Below are 14,548 nucleotides of genomic sequence, written 5' to 3' on the forward strand. Positions count from 1 at the left end.
TTCACCTACTTCTGTATACTTCCTAACATTCCTGATTGGAAATACAATTAGAGTAAATTAATTCATGTCTGAGGGGTCTAGTTACTAAGCAGTGATAGGAGACAGAGTGAAAAGTGATAAGGTGCCAGCCAATCAGCTCCCAACTGTCATTTTTCAAACACAGCCTGTGAGATGACAGTTGGGAGCTGATTGGCTGGCACCTTATCACTTTTCACTCTGTCTCCTAACACTGCTTAGTAAATAGACCCCTTAATCCATTCAAACCACTGCTTGATCGACACATGTACTCAGCTGCAGACAATAAGAAGAGTTGGGAGCTATGACTTCTGTATACACATATATTCTCACAGTGAAGTTATACCTATATGCATATGCAATAATTTGCTTCATTTGTTTCTACTTCTTGTTGCTTAAACATTATAGTTATTATTAAAATTGCATAATCCATATAAAGATGATTGTTGATTAAAACAAGGTTGTTGCATTGGTGCAAGCATGTGGGACCTTACAAGTGCCGCTTTAACTAGTCACCTGCAGGGCGTACCTCTGTCCAATCACCAGCGTCATAAACAAGGTGGGTGCACATCTGTTCTAATGTGCATTCACTCGGATGATGATGCTCTGCCTGTGACTGGAGAGAGGCGGAGGAGCGTCTGAAGGCGATTGGCCTTCGGAGGAGGACTGGAGGAAAAGGCAAAGGAAAACATTGGCGGGCAGGAGAGAAAGAGTCTGATGGGGCAGCGGGATAGAGAGGGCCAGACACAGGGAAAGGGAGACACAGGAGAGAAAAGAAAACCCAGGCAATGCGGGGGACAACCGCTCGTCTGATCCCAAACCCTGACTCAGTTGAGACACCATTCTTTTGTTTCCTTCTACACATGTGCTAATCATTCAGCTTATTATCTACATCTGCTTTCATCACAGTAAGCAGACTGTATACATTTCAAACACCTTACAATTGGCTGCAGCTGGTCACCTGCACTTTATCACATCCAAGTCCTGTTCCAGCAATAAGTTGGATGCTGAAACCTTATTATTGAGATACTAGATTTACGAAAAGTTTCCTGTCTAGAGTCTTTATATGGTGGTCTATAATATATACAGGTTGAGTCTCCCATATCCAAATATTCCGAAATACGGAATATTCCGAAATACGGAATGTTTTTAGCATGACTGAGATAGTGACATTTTTGATGGTTCAATGTACACAAACTTTATTAAGACACACAATTATTAAAAATAAAGTATAAAATTACCTAGAGGCTGTCTATATAAGGTGTATATGAAACATAAATTAATTTCATGTATATACACAAACTTTGTTTGAGATACAAAATTATTGAAAATATTGTATAAAATTACCTTCAGGCTGTGTGTATAAGGTGTATATGATTTATAAATGCATTCTGTGTTTAGATTTGGACCCTGTTCCTAAGACATTTCAGTATGGTATGCAATTATTCCAAACTACGGAATAATCCGATATCCAAAATACCCTTGGTCCCAAGCATTTTGGATATGGGAGACTCAACCTGTATACGATTCAAACTTTACTCCATCTCAACACCGACATTAGTATAAATGCACATTTATTTATTCTCTAATTTACAATAGACATGGCATCATAAAAACTATCCAAATACTACTACGTAAACTTTAATAGAGAAACCCATTATCTAGAACGTTCTGCAGTTAGGTGCGAATACCCCAGGGGCAGAAATGAGGACCTAATGTACCCTCCCATAGTGGCTGTGAAAGGCACAGTAAAACAGGGTACTGAGGAAACACAGGGCAAGTGTAACTAAGTATACAGTATCTTAGGGGCCCATTTATCATTCAATATTTGAGGTAAAATCCCCGAAAACACACGTTTTCGGGGGTTTACCTCAAATACTAAGTATCCCCCGGATGCATGAAGGAGGGACCGCAGGATGTATCTCCGATACCTGCTGCGATCCCTCCATTGCCGCTGGCAGCCGCCTCCCCCATAGGTTTCTATGGGGGATTCGATGCTGCCAAATGTACCAATATCTGGAATGTGAAGCATTCCCGATATTGGCCCCAGCAGCTAATGGCATCTGAAGATAGCGTTAGTCGCTGTACTCTATAGGCACTTACCACATATCAGCCAGCGGAGGGATCTCCCAGATCCCTCCGCCGGCAATGGGAGCCGCTCATGTGCAGTCCGCGGGACTGCGCATGCGCAGCAGCCCCGAATGCACTCCGGCCACATCACAGGAAGCCCGTCACCCTGCATGTGCGGGTTAATACATCCGGCCGCTATGATCGCATTTTGCAATGCCATCATGGGCAGTACTGCATGCACTGATCGCATTACAAAATGCGATCATTAATAAATGGGCCCCTTAGCCATGTTGCTGCAAATCCTAAACATTACAGAGATTTTTCGGGACATATCCAAACTCTGCATCTTAATGTCGGCTCGGACCTATTCATATAGGTCCTGCATCCTGGTGCATTAAGCCCCAGAGGGTGCACTTTTTCTCACATCCTCAGGGCTGCAATGAAAAGTCCACATTAAAATGCACTCTCTGGGATTTAACGCACGGGGAAACCCATAGATTCCAGCATTTTATGTGCCGAGAAAATGCAGAATAATTGAATATCTCCGGGTGATAAACCTGGTGCATTTCTCAGTGTGGTAAATCCCAGGCCTAACTGGATATGCCATTTATCGTTGATTTATATAGCAATAATAGTACTACACAGCTCTGTACAGAGAATATGTGGTCATTCTGCTCCATAGTCATACAGACTCCACACAGATAGTGCCCCTGGTTCAAACTAAAGCCTTCACCAGAGTGCTGTGAAGCAGCAAGGATGCCCATTGTGCCGCTCATGTGGTAACAGTTGATGAGCAAAAGAATATTTCAGATAGTGAAGTGTATGTGTATATATATATATACATATACATATTTGTGCATAAACACATCAATGCAGTTCAAGTTGTCACCTAATGAACTCATTTCATGTTCTTTTTTTTTCTTACTGAGGACATATATATTATTATATATAATAATTAAGCAGAAATTACATTTAAATATATTTTTTATTTTCTGATGCCATTAATTCCTGACATAATACTGTAGTTATAGGTCTTTCCAACTGGTGGGCAGAAATGTAAATATAAGAACTGTGATGGCAATTTATTATATTTATCATAGAACACGTGATCCAACATCAATAGTGCATGGCAGCTATAACCTCAAAGTGTATTTTTTGTCTCTGTATATTTACCTCTACTGTGTGCACTGAACTTGCTTCATACGTGTTTCGTTTTCTGATAACAAAATAAATAAATAATTAGTGCCTGTATAACCTTTGCTCAACTTGTGCATTCTTGCCCAAGCCTACGTGTTGGTGCAGCTGTAGGTTTGGGAACAACACCATTTGTCTTGGGAAACAGACATGAATAAACAAACACAAGGAAGAAATATACTCGCCCATTTTTTTAAACTACAGGTTGAGTCTCCCATAGCCAAAATGCTTAGGACCAGGTGTGTTTTGGATATCAGGATATTCCGTATTCTGGAATAATTGCATACCATAATGAGATATCTTGGGAATGGGACCCAAATGTAAACATAGAATGCATTTATGTGTTATATACGCCTTATACACACAGCCTGCAGGTCATTTTATACAATATTTTCAATAATTTTGTGGCTCAAACAAAGTTTGTGTACATACATGAAATTCATTTGTTTCATATACACCTCATACACACAGCCTGAAGGTAAGTTTATACAATATTTTTAATCATCTTGTGCCTTATATAAAGTTTGTGTACATTAAACCATCAAAAAGCAAAGGTTTCACTATCTCAGCACTAAAACATTACGTATTTCGGGATATTTGGATATGGGAGACTCAACCTGTACTGCTTTTTTAAAAATGTCAGATAGTATTCCAATACATTCTATCCATTATATGGTTCCTAATTAGAAATTTTCAGCATGAACATCTCCCTGGTTGTGTTACCATGAGAATGTCCTCTTGCATAAGGCTTGTAATCTACTTATCTGCCTTTGTGTTGACCTTACATAGACTCACTTTAATTATACTGGTATGATTATTCCAAGACCAAAGGCTTTGCTGTAACCGTAGTGGTGATGCATAATAACATTAAACATTTGCTATAAGATTGACTATTTGAGCCATATTGAAATCAAATCTGTTTCAGTCATGGCAGATGTACTAAGCTCTGGAAAGTGTACTAAGTGCCTGTAATATGACAGTTAGGAGCTGAGTGGCTGGTAGTTTATTACTCTCCAATTTATCACTTTTCAAAGCTTCCCACATCTCCCCCGAAACTTAAAACTCCATAGTGCAATATTAATTTATCTGTAGCACCACATAAGTGCAATGCCTGATAATGAGCCAATTGTAATTGATCAGATTGTTATTGAGAATGTTTAATTTCATTCGACAGATCACCACTATTGGCCTTTCTGTGCGGCTATCGTTGGACTGCATTCACATTCCCCTTTGGGGTCTGGAAGTTATCTGGATGCCAAACAGCTGATCTTGTCCAATGTAACCACTCACATATCTGACCAAATTAGACAGTGATCCTGTTGCTTGGCTCTTAGTCAGAGCAGCCGGATTCGCCTATATGTGTCCAGCTTAAAGCTTGTAATATGTTTTAATTCAGAGCTAGAAAGCTTGCTATGCTTTTCACTTGTTATATATTTTTATTTATTAGCTTTTATTGGGTGTTTAGGGATTTATATTCCTTAAGATTGATAGTTTCCTGTGGGAGAAAGGTAACGTTTTGGACATCTAATAATCTGTTATAATAGCAGTTGTTTTGAAACATCCTGGCTTGCAGGGCAAGGTTACAGCGTTTATAGTTACAATTCAAATAGCATAGTCGAGGAAATTCAATTAGCCGTAGTAATTTACTGTGGCTAATTGATCCCTCGGGGGCTACTCAGATAGCCCCAGAGCCGACAGTCAACAAGGTTTTTTTACCTGCCTGTGGCAGGTGAAAAAAAATCCCCGTTAACTGCCCAGTTTTCGCGAAAACACATTGGTCAGTGACCTCATCACGAATTCTGTCTTTATTCGCCCGAAAACTGATAATTTTTCAGCTGAATAAAATGGGATGTAATTGAATTGCCCGTAGGCAAAAAAATGCGGTAAATCCCATTTTATTCGCCCGACAATTTATCGGTGCTAATTGAAAATTGAATTGCCCTCTTAATCTCAAGAGAGGATGAGCCTAGTTTTTGGCTGAAACTTTATATAAATAGGTGTACAGCATTATGTTGCAAGGCAGCTATTTTTAAGGTTTGGGAAATTGAAATGTCATTATTTTTGTTATTGAAAGGGAGATCTAATTCCACTAAATCTGTAATTAGTCTACAGTGGATACTCTCTCTACTGCACTCTACTCTCATTTCTTTCTCCCCTTATTAGAAAATATCTAATACTCATACAAACACCCTACCCCAAAAATGCCAGAAAATAAATAATGAAATAAAAGTGTTACAGAAATGTAGTGATATAAATGTTGCATAACTTAGATTTATGAAAGAACAAAAGGCTCAAATAAATGCATAGACACACAGAAACATGAATACTCTATGGGGCATATCCAATTAGGCACGAGTTTTACCGTGTGGGGAAAAGCTCTGTGTTTAACAGTCAAAGGTATTCAATTATTTAGCTTTTTCCCCACGAGGATGAAATCTCTGGTAATGCGTAATCTAATCGCTTTCCCTGCGCGTGAATTACCAAAGGTGCATTTTTATACGCTGACTTTTTCTCACAGCTCCTGAAAAAACTCTCTGTTAATTAACACTTGTTGGATCGGCCACTAATTGAGTTGGTAAGTGCCAACAATTAGCTGCGCATTAAGCCCCTCGGCTAATTTGGATATGCCCCTATGGGGGGGTTTCATGTGTGGGGAAACCATAGATTCCAGCATTCTACATGGAATCAATTTTCAATGGGTTAACGGTTGATGCCCCAGGGTTTACCGCACAGGGAATATGCTGAATAATTGAATAGCTCCTGGCATGAAATCCAGAGTTCTTCTCTGCGTAGTAAACCCCATGCCTAATTCAATATGCCCCAATTTCTTTATACTGAAAACTACAACTAAGTATTCAATATATACTTTTTATTAAAGCAGAAATCCAATGAAAAACATGGCATGTTTTTTTCACATAAATCACAGTGGCAGGCTATAAAAAGAATAATAAAATTTACCATTTCTCTTGTTTCTTCAGATTTGCCTCATAGTTATGTGACTACATTTCAACCACAGTCACATGGCACATGATGTATGGAGCAGAGAAGCTTTGGCACATCCTTCTCAGCTCTGTTTTCATTGTGACACCCCCTCCCTTTTCCCTAACCTCTAGTTTTTTTATTACATGCTGAAAGATGTGAGTTGTAATCTGTTTCACAGACTGACTGTGTCGGTACTGGTAGTCAATGTGTTTTGTGTCAGTTCTGCGCAATGTGACATTCTCCTCCTCCTTCTTCCCACTCTGCCATCACATGAAATGCAAAAACTATGACCTTGTGGCAGCTATTTTTGATTGCCCTCCAGAGAGGTAATGGATAGGAGAACATTTGTGTCAAATGCCTGTTAAAAGGTACTTGTTTAAAAAAATAAAAATAATTGCTGCTTTAACATAATTGAAACTGTAAAAAAAATGTTGTGCTGCTTTTGCTGCCTTTAACACTTCTGGTTGCTCTGGTTTATCAAGCTCATAAGTCTGTTTGTAAAGTTTTCTCTTGGAATATGTAATTTTGAGAATGGTATGTAATAGTGTTCAGAATTTCTTAAGAAGTTGTGTTACATTTTACATCTCAAATATCGCCATACAAAGTAACTAAAATTTTTTTTTTATTATTTTAACGGCTATTTCAAGACAAAAATAAAAATAATTCTGTGTTTCATGTTTAGTATTTGTTCTCGTGGTGTTTCTGTGTTAATTTTAAGAGAACATTTCAAGTGTTAAGCTGTCTATCTATATTGTATTTGATTTGTTATTTAAATACATTAGCCTTTGGATTTTCGGTAAACTCCGTTGCAAAACAGTTTTGTTTGCTTTATTGTATTTGATACAAATATTGCATTTACTACAAGGAGAACAGAAAAACAAACACTGTTAGCAAATATGCACATGAGTCTAATAGACATATTTCCGTGATTACATTTCACTTTATTGTTCTACAAACTTTGTAACACCTTTGAAGGTACCACAAATTATTGAGCAATGTCTCAGCTGCCTATGTCAATGGATGGTTGTTTGCTACCAGAGTTATTTTTCTTTTTAAAGAAAGTGAGATAAAAACTATACATTTCTAAGCACTTTATTTGTAACATATAGCTTGCAGCCTGAATAATTGCTTTGTATTCCAGTGACGTCAAAGCCATAACTCCATACCTTACATTATTATTATTATTATCATTTATTTATATGGCGCCACAAGTGTTCTGCAGCGCCTTACAAAGTACATGAACAAATAAGTAACCAGTGACATACAATACAATACAAAGCAGGACATGGACATGTATAATAAACATTGCTATATTAGCGACCTTTACGCCCACATAAGCAGCCGAGCGTTGGTTGCCCTAGTGGGGAGTAAGAGATAAATTAAATTACAGTAGGGAGAAGTACAAGAGGGTAGAGGACCCTGCTCAAAAGAGCTTACATTCTTTACATCAACTTTGTCTTCTCTACCTTTACTTATGAAAAGCTTGAGACATAATCTAAGGGAGATACTTTGTCTGACTAGAACTTAAAATAATACCAAGATACAGTAGATTGCAGAGGTGTTTTGTAAATTTCACTAATAAATTAGTTGCTGAGTTTCCAATGGGATGCAGTCAGGAAGCCGATGGTCGCAATGCCGACCACCGGCTTCCTGACTGTCAAATCCAGGCAAGGTACAAATGACAGGCATCGAAATCCCAACGCCTGTCATTAGACCTACATCGGGAGCCCGACGCCCAGCAAACCGATCGAAGGTAAGCCGGGCGTTGACAGCCATGGGGGGGAGAGCTAGGTTTTGGGCTCCCGGGGGGGACTTAGGGTTCGGCAGCCCCCGGGAGGGTTAGGGTTAGGCTAGGGGATGGGGGGTTAGGGTTAGGCGCCCCTTGGGGGCGATTAGGGTTAGGCACTCCCCCGGGAGACTTAGGTTTAGGCTGCGGTGAAGGGGGGGTTAGGTTTAGACACTTGGGGGGAGGTTAGAGTTAGGCACCCCTAAACGAGGGTTAGGGTTAGGGGGTAGAATAGGGTTAGTTTTACTTACCTTCTTTAGCTTTCGTGATCTTCACCCCTGCCGGGCTTCCGCTGTCAGGATTTGAACCATGTGGCTGGCGATATAACATACTGATTCCTTTCCAATGCACAGACCATGGCCAGTTATAAATAATACTATACGTATGTAAGAAGGCCTTTACCCATTGCTAACAGTGCTACAATGCCCACCTTGTAATGTAACCATTACCAAAACCCCATGAAGAGCTCAATTTGTAAAATAGAGGTCATCTGCCACTGTTGCTGTCTTCTTCATCATCAATAAAAGAAGATCTATGATCAAAACAAAATCCTTGACCATTTACCGGTACAAGCAACTAATGCCTCATGAGTATTGGCAATGAAGTGTCTCATTGATGTCACTACTTCCTCATAAATTGAGTCTTGTGAATAGTGGTTCACAACACAAAATGTCTGTCCTCCACTATGTGTAGGCACCAGGTGCTCTTCAGGCATTAATCCTCTGTATTTCTCTTTTATAGGCTGAAAGTAACTAGAGTAAGACATACAGGGCCTTTTCCTGAATAAGGCGTAACTGCGCTTCTTATTCTTCCTCCTGACTAATAAGATAACTTTATTCAGACACATCCAGTCATAATAGTTTTCATTAAAAATATTTTTTAACCTTTGCACTCCATTATGTTACTTGTATGCAATTCGATTTCCGTAATATAAATGTTACGAACCAAAAAAATGTATAGTTCTTACTATTTTTCATATTTGAAGAATAATAATATATTCATGATGAGGATCTTTTAACTTCAGTCTGGTCCATTTCTATTTATTGCCAGCAAGCAACATCTGTGTTGATTTTTGAGCAATTCTAATTGTTGCCTAACATCTGTTTCTGTTCCCAGAATAACGCTTAGTGTTTTAAATGTTCTAGGTTGCCATAAAATCAATCCGTAAGGACAAAATAAGAGATGAACAAGATATGGTTCACATCAGACGAGAGATTGAAATAATGTCATCACTCAGCCATCCGCATATCATAAGTATATATGAAGGTAATATTCTATTGTTCCTTTGTTGGAAGCGAATGATGTGAAATTTGTGTGGTCCATTGTTTTCCGTTCATCTCTGAATCTTTGCCAGCCCTCTTATGTTTGTGTGGGATACAACACTACATATTATTATACTGTACAAATAAAGTTGTTTATAATTCTAGTATGCATTTGTATATGTTACACAAGAGACATACAACACATTTATATTCATTTTCACTTATTCTTGGCAATTGTTTTTTTTGCCTTGGACTTTACATCTATTAATTGACTGAACAGAGGGCCTAATGGTTAGTAACTAAGGGTGTTCAATTTGTACCACCAGGGCACAATACCAAGCCGGCGGCACCATTATTTTGAATTGCAGTTTGCCTGGAACATCACCCTGTACAGCCCAAAGAGCTGTCCAAAAGCTGCCCAGGGCTCAGATTCCTGGTCCCCAAACCCTGTTCTTGTTGTCATGATGTTACTTGTCCGCAAAACAAGTCGATGACATATGTGAATATGCAGATTTTCTCTAATCTGTAAGGGTCATGTTCATGCAGTTTCGAACAGATACCAGTTAGTAGCCACATCACTTCACTGCAGGTGTAAATACACGCTAACGATTATGATAATGATGATAATGGTCACAACTTCTCATTTATTGACTGCAAATTTACTTCATAAGATTCTATTCTATTCTATAGGATCATAAGATTCTATTCTATTCTATAGGATTAGGAGTATTATTTTCAGAGGCACTGTCTGCCCCCCCTACGCACGCCAGAGGCGTGTCTGCTCGAAAGGGGAGTTTGCAAGGCCACATCCCCGTGTGTCACGTCCCCGCCCTCGTCACTCTGGTGGCTTGCCCAGCACTCCTAGAGCTGCTGGGAATCCCCCAGGCTCCCTCAGCACAATGTGGATGATGCATGCAAAATAGCAGAGCAGCTCTATTTTGATGTCACCCCCTCGAATGGAGTCACTCGGGGCAACCAGCACCCCCACAGTGACGCCACTGATTATATCTGCAGTGTACAATATATATATATATATATAAGTAATAGGTAGCTGGGTTTTTAAAGTTTGGTAAGTTAGCAGTCAGGCTTAAAGCATCAATGCTTATTAAGGCCAAAGCAGGTTGTTGTCCTTTTAAATCTGACTGCTAACTCGCTATGATCTTGACACTTTCAAAAACCCGATACCTTGTATCTTTTGGTCCAATATCTTAATTTTATGGAACTAGTTGCTCTTTTGGCCTAAGGTATAACCATTTACACAACTGAAGAATTCTCATTATTATGTAGGGCACATTACTTTAAGCTACAAAAACTACACATAGACTGTCATACCCTTCTAGCTAGTCTCTAATTGTATCAGTACTTCACAGTAAGTATATATAAACAGATATTATGATGCTTTAACTTTGTCTTCATCTGGTATACTTTATTTACCAAATGGCAAAGATATGGAACACTAATAAAGGGATTTTTGAGAGTTATGAAAAAATCAGCTTTTCTTAACAAATAATACAGTATTCTAATATGCAAAGTAAACTAATATATACTTATTTCAACAATTAAAATAAAAAAATATGGAAGACATATGAATATATTACCAGCTATTTTGTTTCATATCAGTGTGGCATAATCTTAACCCTTTGATAACCAGAGCTTTGAGTCAATGTGCTCACTCAGGATGTCACTTTTTAGCGCTGCATCAGGAATAACCCGGGTCTCAGACCTCAATTAACAAGGTGATGCTACACTCTTATAGTGGAGGGGATGTGCTGAAAGATCCAGCATATATATACATTCTTCCCATGGATAATATACCCATCCCTGTCCCATAGCCCATCGCTGTGCAGAGTCTCATTAAGAAGGGGATGTAGTCCGGAAGCCAACGGTCTAAATGCCAAGCGCCGGCTTCCAGACACTGTAATCCCGACTAGGGACGAATGACAGGCGTCTAAATCTAGACACCTGTCATTTGACCGACGTCGGGAGACCGGCACCCGGCATCCCGATCGAGCGGATGCCGGGCGTGGGGAGGGTTAGATTTAGGGCTTCTGGGGGGGAATTAGGGTTAGGCACCCCCCCCCCCTGGGAAGTTAGGGTTCGGCTAGGGGGAGGGTTAGGGTTAGGCACCCCCGGGGGGGAGGTTAGGGTTAGGCACCCCCCGGGGGACTTAGGTTTAGGCAGCGGGGAAGGGGGGGTTAGGTTTAGGAACTTAGAGGGGGGGTTAGGGTTAGGCACAGGGGTGGAGGTTAGGGTTAGGCACCCTAAAGGAGGGTTAGGGTTAGAGGGTAGAATTAGATTTGTTTATACTAACCTTTAGGACGATCGGAATTTCCTCCTTTGTCGGGCAGCTGCTGTTGGGATTTGAACGGCCAGCGGTAATACCTATCACACCCTTAAGAAGACCTGCTGGGTTATCATGTTAGACCATGATGATGGGATTCTTTCTTGACTAGTCAAGCATGCACGTGTATATTTGGACAACAAAGTTGGAACTCTATCCCCTTTTGTAGCTTCTAGTTTTTTTTTTAAACAAGATGATAGAGGAGAGTGACCAATACACTGGAAGAGAGAGTTCTGTGGTAAAGTCCTGCATTGTATTATGACAACCACGTTGTAATAATTGCTGAATGTATGTCATTATACACAGCAGACACCATCAGAAGAGTAATACTGTGTTGTGGATAGTTTATCCTTCCCTCCTTGGGGATACTAAAAAGAGAAGAGGGGCAAGCAGATGGACCCCTGTTGCTCTGGAGTAACACTGCTACCTAAGCAGGAGGACCGTGCTGTAAATATATGGTATTTGTATAATTGTATATTTTCAAGCACTTGGAATGTTCAGTACTAGCAAAATACTGAACTGTAATAACCGCATAGCTAAGTAATAGCATATGAGAAGAATGTATTTTTGTCTTATGACATAATTTAAGTTTAAAAGTTGTAATGAACAGGGCAATAACGTATTACAAAACTCTCTGCTAGAAGCATGAGGTAAGGAATATATTTTACCATCCGCTCTAGAAAATGAACCTAACTGTCCCAAAGTAACCCAGGCTTTACTGCCAATAAATAATATTGTTGCTCCAGATAGCAAAGTGAAAGACGTTAGACGGATCACACAAGAGGGTTTCATTTACTTTACAAGAGGCTACCCCCTGCCCATTGAGGGAAGCAGGAGCCAAGATGAGACAACGGGAGTGTGATGTGTTGTGTGCGTATTGTGTCACAGAGGCCAAGTTTATGTTTAAAAGGATCAGGAAAGGAGATTAGTTCAGTGAGTGAAATTGCAGAAGAATGTCATGAGTAAAAATGAAAAAGGGCTATAGAAACAAGCAGTGCACACAATGATCTCTTGAAAAATGATGATTGAGGTACACACCCTAGTCCAAAGGAAGCACTTGCCAAGTGCACCTAGCCAAGTAGGAACACCTAACAGGGATTTCCTTTCACTCTGGAGGAAAACCAGAATCAGCTGAAAAGACTGTCGAAATACACGTTGGTCAAATTCTTAGAGAAAATCAAATCCTCTATGTGAGTGACGTGACAGGACTGTGGGGAGAATTAGTACACTGCCAGATAATTAACCACTGGCCTCACTTAGTCCAAGTGATGGAAACACAGGGGTTAGTCACAATTGCTAATGTTATGGACGTGGAAAATAAACTAGGACTGGTGGATTATTTGCTATTGTTATCATTATTATTATTATTTTCATTTTGTATTGTAATATTGATGGTATGCTTTGGTTTTAAATTCATTAGAATTTTATTACACTACTTAAAGAATGTTTGAAATGACACTAATGACAGACATATACTAATCTCTGTGCTCAGTATTGGAGGCCACTTTCAGCAAATGGAAATAGAAAATTTAAAAGTATGATAACAGAGAACAATAGCAAGCACTGATCAACACAGCACATGTAAAGCTAATGTGAAATATACCCAGCTTCTGGTTAATGTATGGGAATGGTTACATATATACTTGTGAATGCTTTTAGTAGGTCTTTTATACAAGGGTCAGGACTCTGTTCATCATGTTATTTATCAGTCCCATAATTGACAATCTTACTTGTGCCAGAGCAAGTCATCATTGCTCCGGCATGGAGACAGCTGAGTCGAAAAGCAGCTGTCTCCCTGAGTCTTTTCACTTCTCCTTTCAGAGTGTAACTAGTGCGCAGGATCACGTATGCGCACAAGAGCCTCGGCGTCCGGCGGAAGAAGACGGAGGGATCCATAGGGAAGGAGCGGGTTGCGGGAGCACTCGCCATCTGAAGAAGTATTTAGAAAGTATTCACATTACACCGGTCACAGACAAAAATGTTTTAATAGCTGTATTAATAGTGGACACAGAACCCTTGCAAGACACATCTGATTGTACTTTTCTGTGTGTGCGGTCAAGTTTAAACAAATACTCTCATAAAAGAGGCAATTTACAAAGCGTTTCTAAAGATTTACGTGAAGATAAAAAAAAAGTAAAACATGAGCACCCATATCTCGTGATTAACCCCTTTGTGGACAGATTTATTTCAGCTCTTTGTGACCTGGCCAAATTTCATATTTATACAGAAAGTAGAGACCTATTTATATATGTTTACATAAAGGGTCCGCAAAACATAGGGCCTGATTCAGACCCACTCGCGAGCGGCTGTCCGCTCGCAAGTGGGTCGATGTTATGGACTGAGCATGCGCACGACGGAGGGAGCTCCGTCGTGCGCATGCGCCAGACGCGACGAGCGAAGGAAAGTCCTTCGCTCGTTGTGTCCGATCAAAGGGGGCGTGCTGTCAATGTTGATTGACAGCACGCCCCCTTTGGTGGGCGTGCCGGGTGCGTGCCTCCCTGACGGGGGCGTTCCTACGGGAACGCCTCCCGTCAGAAGCCGGCCCACTGACATCACTAGTGATGTCAGTGGGAGTGATTTTGGCTCTGATAGAGCCAAAATCACTCCGGAGCTTGCGGTTGAAAACCTCAACCGCAGGCTCCGGCTCGCAAATTCGATGGTCGCGATGGTCTCGACCATCGCGACCATCACAATGCACGCTCGTATAGCCTGTGGGTGGTGACCCACAGCTATACGAGCGTCCAGGAGGACGCTCCATGAAAATGGAGCCCGGCCCTCATTCAGAGCGTGCGCTCTGCTCAGAGCGTACGGCTCTGAATGAGGGCCATAATCTCTTAACAACATTATTTGCAGTGATAAAGATGATACTTCAGACCAATTTATCAATAATAATTTATC

The 14,548-nt window shown here is 40.3% G+C and overlaps 1 protein-coding gene across 1 annotated transcript in view; it reads left to right on the plus strand.

The window, feature by feature from the left end:
- NUAK1 (NUAK family kinase 1) overlaps window positions 1-14,548 on the plus strand; it is an 80,934-nt gene that overhangs the window by 30,249 nt on the left and 36,137 nt on the right. The window contains exon 2 of the mRNA XM_088454367.1: window positions 9,193-9,313. Within this exon, the coding sequence (XP_088310493.1) occupies window positions 9,193-9,313 (121 nt within the window). The remainder of the gene's footprint in view (window positions 1-9,192; window positions 9,314-14,548) is intronic.

This window comes from Taudactylus pleione, unplaced genomic scaffold (genome assembly GCF_031769625.1).
Source record: "Taudactylus pleione unplaced genomic scaffold, aTauple2 ptg000040l, whole genome shotgun sequence".
Lineage (NCBI taxonomy): Eukaryota > Metazoa > Chordata > Amphibia > Anura > Myobatrachidae > Taudactylus > Taudactylus pleione.